The 21749-nt window shown below is 38.3% G+C and overlaps 2 protein-coding genes across 2 annotated transcripts; both read right to left on the bottom strand.

The window, feature by feature from the left end:
• Positions 1–4996: 4996 nt before the first annotated feature.
• LOC115679404 (uncharacterized) lies at positions 4997–6336 on the bottom strand. Its single transcript, XM_030602992.2, has 2 exons — positions 6245–6336; positions 4997–5578 (listed from the first exon to the last, which is right to left on the bottom strand). The coding sequence occupies exon 2, from the start codon at positions 5575–5577 to the stop codon at positions 5161–5163; it is 417 nt and encodes a 138-aa protein (XP_030458852.1). The 5' UTR covers position 5578; positions 6245–6336; the 3' UTR covers positions 4997–5160.
• A 7195-nt stretch (positions 6337–13531) lies between these two features.
• Positions 13532–16067, bottom strand: LOC115679330 (uncharacterized). The gene is made up of 3 exons (XM_056310895.1): positions 15939–16067; positions 14378–14594; positions 13532–14252 (listed from the first exon to the last, which is right to left on the bottom strand). Exons 2-3 carry the CDS (start codon positions 14583–14585, stop codon positions 13789–13791), a joined length of 672 nt encoding a protein of 223 aa, XP_056166870.1. The 5' UTR covers positions 14586–14594; positions 15939–16067; the 3' UTR covers positions 13532–13788.
• Positions 16068–21749: the final 5682 nt, after the last annotated feature.

Raw genomic sequence — 21749 nt, 5'->3', positions numbered from 1 at the left:
TCAAAAAATTAGTTTATGATAAAATTTGTCACATATGTACCAGTTTGGGGTTTTTAGCTAATAAAAAAAATTAATTTTGGGTAAATTTATCGCAAATGTCCCAGTTTAATATTTTTTGTGATATTGACCCTATTATTTAATCTCGAGAGTTCTTAAACAAAAAACCCGACCAATGGGCATCCAAACATAAAAGATCAAAAAGAGGTTGGGGGGACGAGTGACCCATAAAGAGAGGACGGAATTCAAGCGTCCAGGTCTTAGCTACCCAATCGGCTACTTGATTTGCAAAAAGGCCGCGATATTGGTATGTTACCCACCATGTTCACTCATAACAATTATAAACGATATCTCCACCCTATCTACTCTTGTCGGAAATTCAAAATCGTCTTTCTACTTTTTTTTTCCCTTGAAATAATTCTTATACTAGCTAAAAGAGTCATCATTATTCTTGTGTCCTTCGATGACGGATTTTGCAAACATGGACGTAATTTCGTAACAAGTGCTGTTATTTGTTTTTACCAGCTACCAAGCCGGGTGTTACTCGTATTTTTGTCAATTTGCGGTCGCTGAAAAATTCGATGGCTTCAATGATTGAAGTCCGATCGAAGACGATCGGTGATATCAAATTTGACTTCAAATCAAAAGAGACTGAGTTCCAATATTCCTTGAAAAGCCTCAATGACTTTGTGTAACTCAAATTACTAAATGATACGCGGGCAAATAATTGAAAACCACGAGAAAATTGTACGATAGTTTATTGAATTTTGGGGGCCATGCTTGCTCGATAGTTGAAATTGAATGATGGAGATGACTCCGATGCAAAAAGAAAGTAAAAAAGATTACCATAACGAATGGAAAGCTTCTATAATCAAAGGTGATATTGTAATTAAAAAATATAATATAATTCAAATTTCAAATTCAAACTTTATAGATAATCTATTATAAGTCAATGCATTATGAACGATCTTCCTATTTTCAAAATTTGATGTGCTCTTCATGCTATCTTGATTTCTTGATTGCTTGTGTATGTGGTGATTGATGCTTTGCGATGATTGGTCGTTGAATATCTATCCTCAATTCAATTCCTGACCTATCTTTAATGAACTATTCATGCCTTATTCCTACAAATCAGAGATTCGTGAACCTAAAGACTTGGTTACGCCGAAATTGTCTAATGCCCATAATAGGTACCTTTTTCTCTTTTACGGAAACGCTTTCAATGCAATCTTTTTCAATTTTATTCCAAACATCCATCTAAGTGTCCGTGCATAATTGTTCAAATTATTAATATTAAATCAATCAATAAGTAAATGAAATAAAGTGCGAGGAAAAGAAAGAACTCGAGCTATACCAAGCAAAGATTAACAAGGCCATGTTATTGTGTTACCCGTCAGCTATGCAAATTAAAGACAATCGTGCTTAATTTAATGTAAAAACGTATCTAAATTCAAGGAAAACAAGCTAGACGATGGAAAAACATGCAGACAAACAAGTGGATTAGATCGAGATATATCGAAGGGGCCGAACATGATGGAAACATGCTCGATCCAATATTGACATGCCAAGGAAAACCATTAGACAGCATAATTCATCCTTAGATGAATCTATGCAAATGGGATAAAAAAACATAGTGGACTTTAGATCCAATCAGGATGACAAAACGAACCATAAAATCGAGAAACGAGAACAGAAATTCTCGATTCATGTCGACCCTTTAGAACATCCTATGATCCACATCCGCATGGCTTTTGGATTTTGCAGACAAATCTAGAGAATCAAGCATGTGATCTGATTATAGTCAAAACCAACACATGAACGGAACGGAAAGGGGTAGGAATTTAGTGTACTTGACCTCGATGGGCGCCCAAAACCAAGGTCTCCGAGAGTGCATTTATGAACCTAGAGTCTCCTTAATTTGCGAGTGAACTTGAGGAGTGGCCCTTCATGTCTTAAAAAAGTTTCAGATTTTTACCAAAAGTAAAAGAGAGCCTTGAGCATTTTTAATGCTTTTGGTTTGACGCTATCGTCATCAAATCCCCGAACCCCAAATCCAAGTACAGGATGAAGTGGCTCACCCAGATTGAGTAAACCACCCTCCTCTCCGATGACGGCTAGATGCAGTTGAGGGAGCACACCGAACGTCATCTTCATTAGAGAAAATCAAGCGCCTGCTCCAGAACATAATTCAGCTTCCATTGGGGCAAATCTTGCCGACCAAGACAAGAGGCAATTCATTTTTCTATCCCAATACATATAGACCGTTGCCAACCCCTTTGGGTCTTCACAATTTGTGTGCTACGGATTCATTTCTCAGACAAACCCTGTCAAGGAGCACCCCGCACTTGGGTGTTTATCTCTTTAAATCATTTGCATGGATCAGCCAGCATTCATAATAATTTCAGTGTTGGAAAAAGTTAGGACAAGCGATTACCTTTGAAATGATGAATGGGTAGTTATAGTTCTGCTATCACAAACACTACAGGTAAACCTTGCGAAACCAAATTCGACCTGTTTGTTCCATTTCTAATAACTCTTGATTATCTCCAAATACCAGGGCAAAGCGTTTGCTTACAATGTAGATCATTTCAATTTGAGAATCTCAAGATTAAGCAAATATTTCTTAAGATGACGAATGGCATTTTCTTTATATATCCTAAATACAATAGGTGACCATAGTCGAGCTTATTTGAGCCTGAGCGTGTCCTTTCTTTAGGAAAAGCCAAATATAATCAAGCATTAAAGGGATGACAAGTCACGAATTTTAATTTTGCTATGCGACCTACCAACAAGAAATACATCATGGGATTTGGGGAACCGGAACAAAAGAATTTCCAAGATTGACTTCCAGCCCTTATGCAAGGATACCAAAAACTTGTCATTTAGAACAATATTGAAAACCTATTGCAAAGAAATTTGACGTGAAATCCTTCCTTTTTATAGCTTTTGTGCTGTGTGCTGTTATTACGAATGCTAGTGAATTGGGTTAAATTGAGTTTCTAACTTGTCCAAAACCCTATAACGATGTGATCGGTTTTCGGATGTCAGATCGTGAGGCACTAAATTATTTCGGTAATATTTGATTTTTGAGTTGATATACGTATTTATCGAAAAATTTCAAAAAATGTAAATTAGCAAAGTTTCCAAGCTCCCACATATTTAAGCAGGATGTGACCGAGATACCTTTTTGGAAACTCAATTGGGATTTGGGACGGTTATAGGAGAAACTAGTTTTGAGTTTGAAATAGGATCGGTCCTCCCAAATCTACCTTGTCGCAATCTCTAACTAAGAGAAATTAGTAAAAGATTGCGAGCATTTTATGCCAATGGGAAATGAGTTTTTTAGATTAATTCAGTAACTTAATATTTATACAGATCTATTCTTATGAGACGAGGTCAAGTCCAAGTAGCAATAGCATAGGAAGAATTATTTCGAAAGGCAAGACAAAAAAATAGTAATAACCATTAGTTTCAAAAGATACAAAATGAGATAAATTGATTGCGCTGATTGCAATTCATGTTAGTGAATGATGATGTCCCATAAATATGTTTTGTCAGTGATATAAGATGAGACACATTATAGAAAATGTGCATGATTGGACTTACACAGCACAATTTGTTAATTCTGATAAACTGTAGGCACCTTTATTGCATCAATATGTAGGTGCACAAAGTACCAAAAAATCTTAAGCCTATTGCATTTGTATCAATTCAGTTCTAAACCTTTCAATTGGGCTAATTTAGTCATAAACATTTTGCATTTGTGCTAATTGAGTCGATTCGGCTAGTTTAGACTTAAAATTGCTGATGTGGACATTAGCCATCCTAAATGGCATGGCCATTAGGATAGCCGGTGCCAAGGTGAACACTTTTAATAATATTCTATCTTTCTTTATTATTTTTTTAGAAAATTTATTTTTTATTAATTTATTTTTTCTTTTTCCTTATTTTATTTTTTTGTGGTTTTGTGGCTGGCGAGGGTCACCAAAGCTCACTGACCCCCTCGCTGGCCACTGAACGAGGTGGAGGCGAGCCTCGCCAAGGCCTAGCCAACCATGGGCAAAGTCGGCCATGGTCTCGCCTGCGGCTAGTGAGGTCCAAGCCGCCTTCACCAGTGGCCGGCGAGGCCCTAGCGAGGTGGCCTTGCCCACACTCGCCTGGCTCACCCTGACCATCGCCAGGTGTTCCACAGAGGATGGTCAGCGTCCACGTTAATGACTTCCATCCTAAATTGACCGAATGGACTCAATTGACACAAACGTAAAATGTTTATAACTAAATTGCCTCATTTAAAATATTTAGAACTGAATTGACACCAATATAATAGGTTTAAGACATTTTTAGTACTTTTCCCTACGTAGGTGTATTGGCCATCATCATTAAGTTTTTTTGTTTAATTAAGCGTAAACTAAGACTAAAAAACCTTCCGAAAGCTATATAGTATTTTAACAGATCCAACTCCTTTGGAACTGGAAGAGCAAGTTATCCAATTCCCAAATGATAGTTACGTGATCAATAATAGCAAACCGACACCCTCCAAAATGTGACGACCCTCTTGCTCACACATCCATCTCCCGATGAGCTGGTAATATGTGGAAGTGCCACATGACATGGTGGGACTATTTTCTTAGTCTTATTAGCTTATTAAGAACCCGAGTGATACTTGGCCATGTCAAAATGTGAAGCGAAATTGAACCTAAGTATGTCCTTAAAAGGCTTCATCCAAATTCTCGAAATATAAAGCACAAAGGTGTATTCCCTCATCCTAAAAAAGACAAATATATGAAGGAAACAAGGAGACTCGAGGGGTTTCAGTCGCGGGGACACAAAACAAAACGCGTAGGAGAGAGCCCCAAAAGGGTTTTACTCTCCACCTTTCAAGGCAAGGATCCCTAGGGTTAACGGTAATGGAATGATACATGGCCGTGTCAAAATGTGAAGTGGAATGCTAGTCACTACTACGATAATCTGTCTAAAAGAAGGGGAAAGAACTAGAAGCAACAAAGACCACAAGTTCACATACAATCTGTCTCGAAATCCCAAATGAACCAGCCAATCCAACGACTTACAAAATGAACGAAGACGGTATCCGATTATTCAATGAAAATGTCACGAGAAACTCCTAGAGCGGCACTAGATCCATCGTACTCACATGGTGAATACTCAGTACTTCTTTTGGGTCAGGCTGTTGTTATGACCATTGACGTTGCGCCCGCTGCTGCCCTCGCCGTACGTGACAGTCCGGAGCCTCTCCTGGACCTGATACTCGGAGTAGCCACTCTTGTTCCCGACCCTGACGGTGGACGTCTCCTTGAACTCATCCTTGTACCCGACCCTCCCCGTGGACCTCTCCTTGATCGTGTCCCCGCTGGAGAAAGTCTGCTTGGTCGTCGCGCGCGCGTAGTCCCCGGACTGCTTGTCCTGATGCCCGGCCCTCGAGGTCCACTCATAGCTGCTCGCCGAACGCCCTGCGCTGACTCCCAATTGCTTCGGGGATTCGTTTCTCGGCTCCACCACCGCGAACCCGGTCATGTAATGCACCGGTGCATCGTAGCCTGATTCCTCTGAGTCTGAATCCATCCTATTATTACCAAAGCTTAGAAAATTAAATTGAGGGAATGACATTTCTTTTTATCAAAATCAAATTTATAGCATGACAAAAAATTCTAGCGCCCACGAATTTTACCACGTCACCTATTCATAAGTGAATAACAATCCATATTTGATTAAGCAGATCAAATTTTGTATCAACTCAAAATACACCTATTCTGGTTGCAGAATTTTCGGGTTAAAAGTAATTAATCCGTTAAAAGGTTCGATAGAATGAATCAAGGAAGATATGAATGATCCAACCCAAACAAGTGGTCTCCCTCTACTGGAAAGTCAGAAAATAATTTCCTGAAAACAACAGGCTTAAATGGCAGGAAACAAATTTCCGCTTCTAACAAGAAGAAAAGCACTTTTCCTAAACCATGAAAGCTAACGGTTTCCCTTGAAAATTATTTCCATGGAACGTGTCTTCCTTCATCATGAAGTTCTCTGCAAGGCAAACGCACCCTAAAATTGTATCGCTGGATTAAGACCAACAAGCAAACACATCCACACTAGCTCATCATCATCCTCCAAAACACACATCATTAAGTCATCTGCTCAATCAATCGCCATGAACGTATGCATAAAGAAGTGAAAAAATTGATTACTGCTGCGCTCAAAATCTCAGAAGAGGCTTTGAATTAATGAAACTTACCTGTTTCTGTGACTTGCCTCGCAGGAGAAGAGTATTTGGCTCTAGGGTTTGACAGGAAATGAAGCACCGTGGCTGTGAATGGCCAATATAAAAGGTTAGATATCATGCTTTTAATATGCCAGAAAGTAGATCGATAAAGGAAAGTCATTTCGAATGAAAGAGGAGGAATATTTTCCGGAGATTTAAATTTTTTAATTTTGCTAATATTTCGCAGAAACCTTTATGTAACTCAGACAAAATCTGGGAAAATGAGGAAAGATTCAAAAGGGAGATAGGGTGCGATTGCGATGGTCCATTCTCGACATGCATGCCATTTTACGCATCACAATTATGTTCACAGCTGTGTGTATCTAGAAAAATGAACGACTATATTAAGTATTTAAGAAAACCACTAGAACCAAACACAAGGACTACGCGCACCTCATGCAAGGGAATTTTGAGTAGCCTGAATCATTCTTTTTCGAGACGTCGTGTAGAGTTCTCCGTAATCTAATTCATGCAAGGCTAACTTATAGGTTTTCTTTGTGGGAAAACCTCTTATTCGATGGTTGCACACTATGGACTTGATTATTTGACAACTAAGATGTCCACGCAATCTTTTTTACCAAATTATGAATCCTAAGGTTCTCGTGTGCTAAGGGTCGATGCAATATTTGTTGGAACCAAAAAGAATAATGACAATTATGGAAATTTATAATAAGCGCACAAATTGGACAAAGAAATTGTTATTAAAAATATTTTTTAATAGATTCAATTCGTATATAACATTCATCTCAAATCTTTATATAAAAGCGTAATAATCACGCTACATTTAATGATAAAGAAAAACATCCCACACACTTACTTTCCGAAGGACAAAATGTCAACAAGATAACAAACACAAACATTAAATGAGCCAGAGACCATGAAGTCTTTGCTCCATCTGACAATGTTAGAACTTCACCCTCTATGACAAAAAACGGAACAAGAGCTCCCCTTTTCCTTACGAAAGAATTTAATGGCGGAGGGTCTAGTCAAAGATAGCCCACCATAAATTCCGCTGATATTCATTTGTCTTCGATCTTCTTCTGACACCCACCATAAATCAACACTTCCAAATCTAGAACCCCCAGTCATAAACGTGCCCAAATCCGACAATCAATTTTATATTATTTAAATAATATTTTTTATGTTGATAACGATCCTAGAGTGTAACTTAACCATCCAACTAAGATAAGCGAAATCACAACACAAAAGTAACAGAGGAATCACAACCAACACGTTAAAAATAGTAATGAAAGGCAAAAAAATGTTGGAAGTACAGTAAATAACCCGATACAATGTGGGGGAAAGGGGGATTCCCATGACCTAAATTCAAAATTAAATCTAGGCCTAGCTCTAAACCATAGTCATTGAGAGATAAACTGCTAAACGAAACTCAAAGAGACAACATGCACCAAGCTTTGATCTCTAAAAGACATCTAATCAAAGCAAAGCTACTTTTTTATCATTTTCTTTTTTTCCATTTTTTATTTAAAGGCGTGCAAGACTTAAATCTTAAATCTAACTGAACCAAATGCACTAAACTAATCTGACCAGCAAGCACCAATTGTAGTTTTACACTGTTGACTAAACTCCTCCCAGTCTTCTTCTTCCCCTTCTGTGTTCTTTCAATTCCCCACTTTACTTTTACCAGCCAAAACGTTCTCCTAGTGCAATGCCAGTAGATACAGAGAGAAGAAGAAGAGAAACACCATCCAGCAGTTCAGCTTGCTTGAGAAAGACAAGAAGATTATCGCAGCACAACACTTGGACGACGATAATATCATCCTCGCGACTGAAAAAATGAGACATTCGTGCACCTGAATGGGAGTAGCTAGATGGAAGAAAACCAAAGGGGGGGGAAGCGACGGAAGACTACCCACAATGGCAGTAACAGGAGCAGACGAGAAAAACTAACACAATCAATCTAATCGAGCGCTAATGAGGAGTTGGCCAAGCACTTCACAAGGTCCAAACCAAGGCACATAAAAACGCCGAAGCGAACATGAGCAGGAGCGAGCAACGAAGTTTAGGCCAACATCAGGTGAGGCTCGCGGCTAGAGAAAAAGAGAAGCTTGGTTCCAAAAGTGAACGGGGGAATAACTTTCAAAGAGAAAAACATTCGTAGCTTTAAAGATTGGACGCCGAACATTGTGACCGGGGCAAGTGAACTCCGGCTTTGCGCTCAGTCACACAACGAGCGGGCATCAGAACTAACAAAACGGGGCCCGAGTCCTACCTTGAATTGGTGAATGAAGATGGATGAACTCAAACAGCTTCTTCACTTTCAAGATCCCACCACCCCTTTTTCTACTCTAACCTCTCCTCTCTTTAAGTCTCCAGCCCCTCCATTTGCTTGCCCGCGTGAAATCCACCGCTCCCCCTCTGGTTTTTTACTCTGGCGTTTCTTTAGGACTAAACTTAACTAAATACCTCCCAAATTAATTTTTTAATTATCAAAAATTTCAAACTCGTATATCTTTAATAAATTTACTCTCTATTAATTTTCGTTAAATTTTATTATTAAATTATTAAATTAGATGATACATGTCAATTGATGAGCGTTATCGGTTTGGAGTGTTAGCCTCTCTTTGTTAGAGATACGGTGATTTGTGATTTTTTAATATACTAATTTAATTTAACGAAAATTAATAAAAAATAAATTCGTCACATATATATTAATTGGGAATAAAATTTATCATAAGCATAGCATTTTAAAATTTTTTATGATTAAAAAATTAATTTAAAATAAATTTATTATAAATATATTAGTTTAGAATTTTTGTATTAAATTTTTTTTTAATTGCTGTAGCCAGCACGTCCTTTTTTTGTTTTGTCCTTTCAAAACAGCTCTTGGTTAGTCAACAAAGCTAGCTGCATTTCCCCTCTATGTCTAGCTCACGACTGCTGTCAAATCAGTCCACTTTGCTCTGCCCGTGTCTGCACCTGCAGCAGTTCAGCTTCTTGGGACTGAGCTAGTAGCTGTTCTTGGCTGACATAGCAACAGGTTCTCTCGGGTCTAGTCAACTGTAAATGCTGCCACAATGCAACCATGTGTCATTGCTTCCGCTTTTTACCTTGAAATTACAGCCTGTTGCAGGCCCCGTCTTCAGGCCGTTCCAGCTGGAGCTCACCAAGCATTGGCGCCGGTATTTTTTTTTTTTGGTCAGAAGCATTGGGGCCAGTTTGGGCGCTAAGCATTTTCTCCTAGTTTAGTTCTCTTGCTCAAGTTCATTTCTAGTTCTGTTTAGCTCAATTTCTAGCCTCATTTGGACTAGAGGATGGCCGGTTCTTTGCTGCTCAGGGTGTGCAAAAATGTGGAGGTGGGCACTTAGGGCGCAAATGATAACATTTCTCATATTGATTATCAGCTTGGTCATTACGACGCCAGTTGCACAAGCCATGTCATTCGGTAACTATTTTGAAAGCAAAGCTAGCCGCATCAAGTCGCTTGCTATTATGACACTAGCCGCATTGATCACACTCGTCTAGTTACTATTTTTGTCAACAAAGCCAGCCGTATCGGCTGCTTGCTATTTTACCTTTGATTCATGACCTTCCGCTGCTCATATTGAAGAATTAACATCACCACCAGACTCGCCGCTCTCAGACGAGCCAGATCCTGAAATCTACAATCTAAGCATTTTTTTTGGATTTTTATTTTTATCCAGTTAGCTTGAGTTTGAGAGAAGATGTTAGAGACAAGTAGGATAATTCTCTAAGATATTTTCCTATATTAGAGGTAATTAGAATATTTATGTTGGTTTTTTGTATCTCTCAGATTGCGCTTATATCTACTTTGATTATACATATCTTGATTGATATATATATTACCTTATATAGTCATCTCATAAAGCCTATAAATAGGTTGATGTAGTCTTTATTGTGATATATCGAAATATACACAAATTTCATATTTCTATTTTCCGCATTATTATTCTTATCTTGGAATTATTGGGAGCGCGCGGCAGAAGCTCTATACATTTCCCCTGGGGAGATCACTAAAAGAGAGCCCAAGTTTGAGCCTATTAACCTATCTAGTTGGATCCACCTTCACTCAAAAACTTAAGCTAATAAATGGAGGGAGACCACATGAATATAAATAGTATTTATGACCCATTATCAAGCGATGTCTAATTGTCAAGCGATATGAGACAATACTTCGACACCCCCTCTACATGCAAGCCGGATTATGAGTAGCACATGGAATTTGACTAATGGTGAGCGGACGCACATTCGCAAAAAGAGAGCACTGGCTTTGATATTATGTTAGAAAGTATAGCCCAAAAGTTTATATTGATGAGTTATAGGTCAACTATGATATATTAACTGCTCTACACCATGCCAATTTTATGATGTGCCCTCACGTATGAGCTCAGTGTTAAGTCTGCTCTCCTTAATCCAGGTATCCTTCCGCTTGCATTATTACACGCCCAACTTCATCCACCAAATAGCCAAATCCAATCGACTATCGGCTCTGATACCAAATTGTTGGGAGCGCGCAGCAGATTTCACTAGAGGAGATCACCAAGAGGAAGTCAAAGTTTGAGCCTGTTAACTTATCCAGTTAAACTCACCTTCATTCAAAAGTTCAAACTGATAAGTGAAGAGAGACCACATGAATATAAAGCGCATTGAGGATCTGTTGTTAAGCGATGTGGGACGATACTTCAACACATTCGAATAATGTTTACTCACGCCGGTGTCTTGCATGGCACTCAAAACTTGAATAATCCAAATAGATTAGAATTCGAGGTGATTCTCTCTAACTTTTTTCAATTTTATTTTTGGGGTTTTTTTTTTTCTTTTCTTTTAGTCCCTGATGTGGCACTGACATGGATGCCATATCAACATTTTCGTCCAAGCATTTCAGGAAATTACTAACATTCACAAGAAATCAGGGGTTATGAGTTGACACCGTACCGCGACGAAAGCCGACTTTGTCACCATGGGCCAAGCAATGGCGATGAAACACAAACTTCGTTGCCATACATAGACCAGCTGCGACGACACAACATGCATTTCGTCGCTATTGATTCACCCTATAGCGACGAAATATCAGTTTCGTCGCTTCAGAATAGACTTAAGGCGACAAAATTTTTATTTCGTCGGCGTTGCCTTGATCAACGGCGACGAAACAAAATCAAAAGCTCGTTGCCGTTACACTGAGAAACAGCAACCCATTTCTATTTTCGTCACCTTTGATAAGGCAGGAATTTATCAAGCGCAGCAAAACTAACATTCCATCCCATTGCTCCAACCAAGGGCGATAAAATTTAAGCTTCGTTTGCATTAGAGTATACCGGATCAGTTCTTTGGCAACGAAAGTGGAAAGTTGTCGCCATAGGTTATGTCTATGGCGACGAAAGTGGGTTTTGGTCACGAATATGGTAACGGCCGAAGGCAATGGAAGTAAAATTTCATCCTTGTTTGTTTGAGCAATAGCGATGAACTTTCTTTTCGTTGCCTATGGAATGAGCAAGGGTGACAAGCAATGTTGGTTCGTCGCCTTAGATCCAAGCAAACACCACGAAATTAATTTTTATTGCTTTGATATAAATAAACGAGCCTAAGGCGACGAATTCCTCATTTCGTCGCGTAATATCCATAATTGGGTTTCATAGTTTTCTACTCAATTTTGATATTAATGAAGCTCCACAATTTTCCACGTATTTATGTATATATCGATAAACTATGCAATTTGGAGAATTTTCTATTTCTATCTTTTTTTTTTTGGTAAGGATTTTCTGTTTCTATCTTTATAATATATATTTTGAAAGTTTTAAACTATCAATATAATCACAGAATGAAAAACAATATTAGGGATAAGAATAATAGAATATAAAAAAAAAGTTGACTCAATAAGACACTCTAGGTGCAATGCAAAGTGAAATTACTCATGTGTAGAAACATGTTGATACATGTTAGAAGTGTCAACACAAGTTATCGGGCGTCAATGATGTTAATGAAGCTCGATTGTTTTCCATGTATTTATATTAATGATGAGTTATTTATTCTCGACATGAATGCCAATTTTATGTATGACAATTATGTTTTCAACTGGGTATATCTAGAATAGTGAACAACTTTATCAGAATTGAAACAGTAGAACAGAAGACTTGCACTACGCTCACCATATGCACTTTGCAGAGGGAATTTGAGTAGTTTTGTTTGTTTTTTTTTTTCTTTTTTCGTTGTATTATAAAGTTCTATGTTCCCTAGTACATGCGAGGCTAACCGTCGGATTTTCTTTCTGGGAAAACCTCTTACCTGATGGTTGCACGCTACCGTCTTCTGGGCCGAACCTAACTACATATCATAACTATCAAGTTGGAGACCAAAATGTTTGAAACTACCAATTGGGGAACAAATAAGGACAACCTAAACAATGAAAATTCTTCCTTTTCGACAACTTGAATTAAACCATGTCAACTAGTAAAAATGAAAGCTCCATAACGAGGCACACTAAAAGCAGGTCTTTGATAAACCAACCTCAAAGTAGGAACTAACCCTGGGATTAGATTTCCTCATAGGTCAGCCAGGAGAAAAACCTCTTTTCACATAGATTCGTGAGTTCTAATTCTTCCTTTGAAGGCTTAAGGCAATGAAAAAGAGAATAGGAGCAAGGGTATTTGACTAAGAGACATGCAAAGAATACTTATTATAGAGAAAGAGGTGCTTGCCTGTTCTCAAACAATTTTTTTTCTAGTAGCGTATTATCGACCTAAGCCTGGATTAGATAACTTCTAAAGAGGAGGAGAAAGGGGGCTAGCAAGACAAATTCAATATCTTATCTGATTGCTTAAGGGAAATAGAGACTGACATAAAGGAATTAAGATTGGCATGGAGAAGGAATCCAACTATCGAGATGCACTCCTACGGGGAACGCTACTCTTTCTATTGACAAGGCGAGCTTTTTAGGAATATTATCAATAGAGTCTATTTACTTAGTTGTCTCAAACAAAAGGAAATGACAATTCAAGGAGAGGAACCTTAGATCATTGAACTAACAAGATTTTTTTTTTTTTTGGTCGGACATTGAACTAACAAGATTGATGGGTCAAAAGGTATCGTCCAAAAGTAAAACCACCCTAATGATGATTGGGCCCATTAGCCCCAAAATCAGGCAAACGGAAGGAGCAAATCACAAAATCTGGCAAACGGAAGCACCCAATTCGAGGAACAAGCTCGCGGTACATGTTCAGGATCAGAATTTCAGAAAAACCTTTTGGCTCTATGATTGTATCGCCACGAACTTCAGATCCATCTCTCCAAAAGGCAAGAGTAATCAACAAGAGAGATCAAATAACAAACACCCCGGTTCTCCGAGTTCTCACATAGGCTCGCGTGGCTTGTTGTAAAGTCCCAACAAGCAAGGTCAGAAGTTTAGCAAACCAAAAGTGAAATGGGCGAGTTCACAAACTAAAGCATATGTAAGACAGATCGCACGTCTAGTTACTAACCCCTAGAAGCAGAAACCGAGTCTTCAAACATCACTAGATAAAGCGGCGGATCAGATGAGGTCATTTATGATCCTCATTTCTTCTTGTTGGTCGGCCTGAGATGCTGCTGCCACTGCAGTTGCCGCTGCTTTTCCCAAACTCAACGGTCCGAAACCTCTCTTCCCGGTGATACTCAGAGTAGCCTCCCTTGTTGCCGATCGTGACGGTGGTGCTCTGCTTGTACTCATCCTTGAATCCGACTCTCCCCGTGGATCTCTCCTTTAATGTATTGCCACTGGCGAAAGTATGCTTCGTGGTCGCGCGCGCATAGTCCCCAGTTCGCTTATCCTGATGCCTGGTCCTTGAACTCCATTCATAGCTAGTCACGGGATGTCGCCCTCCATCAACTCCCGATTGCTTCCCAATGCTTCCAGTCATAGTTTGTTGCGGTCCATCCTGCCCCGGATTCACAATCACATTTCCTGGCGCCCCATAGCCCCCAACTTGATGTTCCAGTTCATCATTCAATTCCTCTGACTCCGTTCCTGTCAATATGGAAGCTCGAAATATGAACAGCAACACAGGAAAAACTTCAATTCAAGCAGTCATATAGCAAGCAAAAATTCAGTGCTGCTCCTGATGACCACAGTGAACATAGATTTGCACTTGCCTTCATTTTCATCATAAGAGCCCTCATCATCATCCTGCGCTTCATGGTTATCTTCCCTGCCGGTCCCTTCATGGGATTCACTAACATTGTCGTAATCGCTGAATTCTTGCTGCTCTGAACGATCATCTGAACAATAGCCACCGCTGTCTTCCTCTCCCCAACCACCATCTGAATAATAATCACCGTCATCTGAACTATATCCAGCCATCGATGATATCTACAAGACCAATAGTTGCTCAAGGAGAAAGCAGTCTGTGAATCCACACCTATAGAATGCTACATGTGTAAGTAACATCATACGAGAAAATAATCGAGACCAAGGAGAGAGTCCAAAATTTCCCATTTCACGTTTATATTGGACTTTACCACAAGCTACTTAGACAGATAGTGCGTCAAAACAGAACTGAAAAGGCAAAAGAACAATATGTCCTCAAAGTTCAACACTGAATTCAACCTTGGCTTCTTCCTACAGTCTAAACTGAGTAGAAGTTCTGCATCGTATACAATTCTGGAACTTCAGAGTATTTGAGCCCAAACTCAATACACATCTCCATGAGCTTCTAGACCGTGAATTTGGAAGACAGTCTTGTGTTTAACCACATTTCAATTCATTAAGTCAAAGAATGTATTCACCCTCCAGCTAAAGTAAAAGGCTCCTAAGTTTACGCTCATGCGGCACGGACCATTGAAACATTCTTTAAAAATACGAAATGAAGAAAATATCTAAAGATTATTGCTACACCGGCTCCATCACATTTTTCGTTACACAAAACCGAAGGTAAGAGCAACAATTCCTTGTACAACAGGATCAGACCAACAGAGGCAAATGCACCTACTTAGAAACCAGGGCAAATGAACGGATTAAAGTGGTATCCTGTTTCGAAAGAAATTACAGTGGTTCAGTATAATCGGACAAAGAAATTGCACGTTGCACCTACTTTTCAAAGGCGAAGAAACGCAACTTTTGATTCAATTCGCTCAACATTCACCTCCCAATTTTTCTTCAATGTTGAAGAATACTCCTCTAGGATATTTTCTTATGTTAAAGATAATAAGGATATTTCCTTGGATTCTTCATATCTTTCTGGATCATGCATATAATTCTCTTGATTATGATTGATTATAATTGATATTATCCTCGCCATATTATCTTTATTATAATATACAGAAATTTCACGATCCTCTTTTCCGCACTATTCTCATTTTTTATAACTTCGATTTCTAACTTCAACTTCTAACACAATACCCGCTAAATCATTGCCTCATAGCAAGAAGATTTTACGAACTCCAGCATTAACCAATTCATCCTACAAACGAGCATGCCAGTACTTACCCAAAAAACAGATAAAAACCCAAAAAAAAAAAAAACATCGAGCAACTTCTCTTCACAGTCGATGAACAGAAAACTATGTCTAGTCAGTCTAACGAGCGACATCTTAAATGCCGGATGTTGTATGAAGTCAGAGGAAATCAAACACGATGAACTTGCAAGACAACCCAGAAAGTGAATGCGAGACTAAGTGGTTGCTCATCAACTGGGTGATGTGACTTGCTTCGTTACCTGAGCTTCGCGAAATCGACCGGCGAGAAGGAGGAAGTGTTTGGACTTTAGGTTTCGAGAGGACTCGTGAACTGTGAGTTTGATCGCGACTTATGGAATGATCATGGCTTCAGAAATGCTTGCTTTCTGGGAAACTGGAAAGTAACTTGAACAGTTCATAAAGATTACTAAAGGCAAAATGATACAAGTAGTCTCTAAACTTTAATATAATATGCATTATCATCTTCCACCTTTCAATTTATTCAATATGATCTCTGAACTATCAGTAAATATTCAATTTGGTCTCTAGATCATGTGAAGATTTTCAATATCATTCTTCTATTAATTCAAATTAATAGAATCTGCTGACGTAGCTTCGAATTTGTTAAGTTTGAACTATTGGTAAAAAAGGTAGGATTAATACTACGAAAAATCTTAAACTAGTACATTTATGATAAATTTACTCAAAACTGATACACTTGTGACAATTTTACCCACTACTAGTTTCCTTTAAATTTTACCGTCAAATTTCTGAGTTGGACAACAGGTGACAGTTGACGGGTGTATCAGTTTGGGGTTTTACCCTCCGTTTGTTACATGTTTACCAGTTTTTGGTTTTTCGTGGTATTAATTACGAAGGGTAAATTTATCATAAATATACCAGTTTTGGGTTTTTGATAGTTAAAAAATTAGTTTATGGTAAATTTGTCACAGATTTACCAGTTTGGATTTTTGTAGTAAAAAAATTAATTTGAGCTAAATTTGTCACAAGTGTACCAATTTGAGGTTTTTCGTGATATTAACCGTATAAGATATTCATCTCAAATCAAAAAAAGAAAGGAAATAACTACATTGAACATCTCATTGAACAAATTTAAAGTTTTGGGATGATATTACATATTATGCCAAAATTGAGGGACCATATGTGTTATTTTTCCAACTTAGAATTTAACATTTTTTCTTCTTTCACTTTTTGTTCACGCTCAGCTACGTGATTCCACTGTTCTCTCTTACTATTAACACATGTATTTATTTATTCCAAAAGTGACACTTATCGTACTTTTATATTTTCCATTTAATCTTACCAAACTTATTTTTGTAATTGTTAAGCAAAGAGAAAAATATATAAAATTGAACAAAGAAGAAGGACCAAAAAGGTAAAACAAAAAAAAAATCAATTATCCGTTTTCTATTAGTGTGCTTGATAAAATTATTTAATTTTGCATATACAACAAAAAGCAAACCCATCTTTACACTTCTTTGTGAGAAAATTGAAATGCTTCTCTTATATTCTTTTATATTTTTAATTCTAAATAAGTTTTATTTTCATTTATAAAAAAATAGAAAACATTCATTTAATGATTTATTTTTAGATTAGGATTTGTATAACACGTGAATATAATGTCAAGTTTTTTTTTAATCTCCATGTAATTAAACTTATGGATTTTGTTATTAACTTCTAATGTTGCATAATGGATAAAAATTCATCGCGCTCGCGTTATGTGTGCATAAAAACCAGTATAAATAAAGCCAGGATTTTAATTTCATATAAATACCGAAAAGTCCAATATAGCCTCCATATACAATGTTTGGTCAAATAGGATAAAATTAGGGAAAATTACCAAAAAAGTTGTAAACCTTTTAAACAAATGCCAATTCAATCATAACCCTTTTACTTTGGCCAATTTAGTCATAAACTTTTGACAATTTACCATTTTAGTTTTTCTGTTCAACTTTTGCTGAAAATTTGCTGATGTGGACGTCGAGTGTGCCACGTAGGAAGGCTTTTGCTGACGTAAACAATTTTCGTAATTTGCTTTAACATTTCTTTGACTTTTTTTTATTATTTTTAATAATTTTTTCTTTTATCTTGTATTTTTTTATTTCTTTTTTCTATTCCTTTTGTCTCTTTTCTTTTTTTCTTTATTGTGGCCGGCAAGGGTCACCGGCAATCCTCGCCAAATCTACGTCAAGGCTTGCAAGCTCTCTCCAGCCACAATGAGGAAATATGAAAAAGAAAAAAATGAAAGGAAAAAGAAAAGAAAAGAACATTTTAAAAAAATTTAAAAAGTTATCCATGTTAGTGCTAATCAAAATTGGCCGGAATGACTACATTGGTAAATTGTCAAAAGGTTTAAGATTAGATTAGCCAGATTAAAGGATTTAGAAATGAATTGACATTTATTCAAAATCTTTAGGACTTTTTTTGTAACTATCCTAATAAAACCATAATTAAAAAAAAAACTAGATGATGGAAGTAATGGTTTCTACTCTACTTCAAGTGCGTCGACATTTTAACGGCACCCTCCGATCTGATAAAAAGAATCACAATCATTTTATGAATTAGTGTCCTATTGGAAAACTTCAAAGTGATGCTTGGAAACATTTTAATAGAGAATTTCCTAGGTTTGACACGGATGCACGCAACGCGAGGTTGGAAATGTCGACTGAGGCTTTTTAATGAAAATGTTAGTGAAAGTAAAAACGTGACTGGAAAGAACAAAAGGGATCTTTTTCAATTATCGAATTAAAGAAATATTGAATTAGAGAATAATCAAGAAGCAAATGAGTCCAGATAATCTTGAATTAGATGCACAAAATCAAGCGAATCTTGGATTTGGATCACGTCTCGCAAACCAAGAAAATGATATTGAAGAAGATTATGCAAGCTCAGACATGAAAAATCGTAGAAAGGAAAAGCAATATAAGAGCAACAAGGAAGCAAAAGCTTGATTTCTTTTTAAGGAGGTTTTTACTTTTCCAATTGAGAGGGAATGATTGTTAAAATTATAGAATGATCAATAATATTAAAGAATATTGTCTCCTGCTTAGACTGATCGCTATATCCTCTATTCAAAGGGGAGAAACAAGTTTAGATATTCTAATAACTTAAAAGGATTTTAACTCTTACAAAATCAATGAAAATGGGGATATTAATTATCGAACTAGTTCGTTTGTCTACAAAAAATTATGGGCAATTTGTTATGTATCAAACTCTAAATATGTCATTGGTTCATAAGAGTAAGCCCAAAATTAATTGGAGGTACCGAGAAAAACGTTATGTTGTTAAGACTAGTTTGGACAAATCCAGTGCAAGACATCAAAGGACGACTGAAAATGGATACAAAAATCATTACGATTCGTTTGCTCCCGGAAAGGTTTTATCCACCAAAGTTCGCAGAGAATCAAAAATTCTAAATCATGTCGATTCGTGGTATGTCAAGCTTAGCACGATGTCCCCTATGTGGTCGGCGTCAATTTTTGTTTGACTTATCGCCTTCGAAGTGCATGAAGTCGCTCCTTAATATGGTAATTATGTTGATTCCCGGGCCTCATGCTCCTGGAAGGGATATAGACGTGCATTTCGAGGCATTATACGACGAGTTAAGGGTTCTTTGGGTGGAGAAATGCGCAACTTATGATCAGGTTGAAGAACGCACTTTTGAAATGCATGCTGCGCTTATTGAGACGGTTCACGATTTTCCCTTATACAATTCTCGACACCTAAGTTTCGCTGCCGAGTTTTTTTTTTTGATAACCGAGGTGTCCGCGCGGCCGGCGAGCTAGGGCTCAAACCAGCGGTGATGCCCGACTAGTCCTCGAGGGGGGGCTAGCGCAGCATCTCACCGCCACGAACCCCCACTTAAATCACCGATGGGCGAGTATTTTCCAAAGAAAATCATTTCAGGAATCAAGTTCGCCCGTAACAGCAGAGTTGACCCCTGTGAAAAAACAGTCAGTTTATATGCGACTCTGCTTTCCTTATTCTCGCCGTGTTCCTTCTGCATGTGCATACTATAAGCATGATAGTTCATTAATAGCTATGGTTCATTTCGTGTAGCCCATCCATGCGTCTCGTGAAGATTAGCGATCCAATTAGGTGCAATTCGACCTCTAATCGAAAACGTCTGTATCACGTCATCCTACGTTCATTTTTTCCACTGCGTTTCTTCTACACTTTTAAGCAAGGGACATTGCAGTATTAGAACCTCGGGCCTGATGGCTAAAATTTTGGTCAACGATTGCCCCGAGTCACAATTAGACTCAATCTTCTCTCCGGCAAATTTGACCTGTCTTTCCCCGATAAATTAAAGGCCCAAATGAACCTAGAAAATTGCAAACCATGTGTCATGACGAGCGTCTCTGAGTTTTTTTTTCCAACGATATATGGCCCGTGAGCTAGCTCTAAGCAAAGCTTCCTAGTTTTTCCTTTTTCCAAGCTGATGTCGGTTGATGCTCCTGAATGAAAACCGGTGATGTATGGGCTTTGAAAGTGGGCTTCCCGATATCCGTTTGGCGCGAAATTTTAACACAAGCTACGCTGATATGTTAACTCATCCTCCACAACATTTCAGCTCAATTGGACGAACGAGTGCGTAGTCGCCGAATCCGCGCGACTGCGCAGTATGCCCCTACCAAACCTCAGATGCACATCTTCCATTTTCATTACTCTAATTACCCGATTAACCCACCTTTTTTAACATCATTAAGCCCTTAAGAATCAGCCATATCCAATCCTAAATAAACTAGAAGACTTGAGTTTTTTTTTTTTTTTTGGTCTAGAAACACAAAGTATTATTATTAATAACTTAAGAAACAAAGCCCGTAGCAGGGGCATCTAAACATAGTAAGTCCAAAAAAGTTCCGGGGGGATTGGCTATCCAATTCGAAGGGAGAGAATTCGTGTATTGGGCTTTGACAACCCAATCCACAGCTCTATTTTGCTCCCTATTACAAAACTCAACTTTAATATCCGAAAAGCAAGACAACAGATGAGAAGCTTCGATGATTAGTGCTCGCTCTTCCCACCCTTGCTGATCAGCTGACTTCAAAGAGGAGATTAAACTCAACCAGTCGGAGTTGAGTTCCAGCTTAAAACTTCTTCGAGGAGAGAGAAAGCGCAATGCATGGACAAGAGCTAGAGTTTCCGCCTGATACGCCGATGCAGCCCTCACCGATCTAGCAAATCCATCAATTAGGGACCCGGCGGTATTGCGCACAATGCAGGCTACAACGCCTTCGTTTGAGCTGGGAGAGTAAGCTCCATCAATATTTACTTTTAAAGTGTCCTTCGTCAGTGGTTTCCATGCTTGATCCGTCGTACTGGGAGCTCGGGGGTTGTCGCATTGATTCCTTGTTAAATTTCGCCTGTCATTCCATTTTGCATAATTTTCAAGCAGAGTTTGGGCAGATTGGACAATATTAGACGATTCTGGTCGGAGAGCTCGGAATACGGTGTTGTTTCGTGTCTTCCAGATAAGCCATAGGACTCCCGAGACCAGTTCAAATTTCGGTGAATTTCCTTGATTTCTTACAAAACTCAACAGCCACTCTTCTACACTGGTCAAACCTTGGCTTTGGATATTGATTTGCAGGGCTGGGTTCTCCTAGATAGGCTTCGTCCAAGGGCAAAGCAAAAACAAATGCTCGCTAGTCTCTGGGAGGCTTCGACAGATCGGGCACAATGGATCGGATATGATTCTTCTACCAAACAGGTTGTCCTTTGTCGGAAGGGCATTTTGACAAAAACTCCAGACAAAAGATTTAATTTTTGGGGGGGATAACATATGCCAAATTCTGTTCCATAGCTTCCGTGGGGGCTGAAAAGAGGTTGATGTTTGATTGCTATTCAGTTTTGAGGCTTCTGTTCTGATGACATGGTAGGCACTTTTCACTGAAAAATCACCTGATTTAGTTCCTGTCCACACAATTTTGTCTTCTAAAATATCAGTTCTCAGAGGGATTGTTAGTATTTCATTTGCTATTTGGTCACCAAAGAGTCCCTGAAGCACCTGCTCATTCCATGCATTTTCCTCTCTGTTCAACAGCTCA

This window comes from Syzygium oleosum, unplaced genomic scaffold (assembly GCF_021117445.2).
Source record: "Syzygium oleosum isolate NSW1041296 unplaced genomic scaffold, Sole_v2.1 Sole_v2.04, whole genome shotgun sequence".
NCBI lineage: Eukaryota > Viridiplantae > Streptophyta > Magnoliopsida > Myrtales > Myrtaceae > Syzygium > Syzygium oleosum.
The sequence above is the reverse complement of the archived record's forward strand: the minus strand, read 5'-3'. Positions and strand labels throughout refer to the sequence as shown.

Bases quoted from the DNA above. Each gene is read 5' to 3' on its own strand.
- LOC115679404 (XM_030602992.2), bottom strand. From the start codon at position 5,577: ATGGATTCAGACTCAGAGGAATCAGGCTACGATGCACCGGTGCATTAC.
- LOC115679330 (XM_056310895.1), bottom strand. From the start codon at position 14,585: ATGGCTGGATATAGTTCAGATGACGGTGATTATTATTCAGATGGTGGT. The intron at 14,253-14,377 runs GCAAGTGCAAAT...CCATATTGACAG, and splicing joins CTCTTATGATGAAAATGAAG to GAACGGAGTCAGAGGAATTG.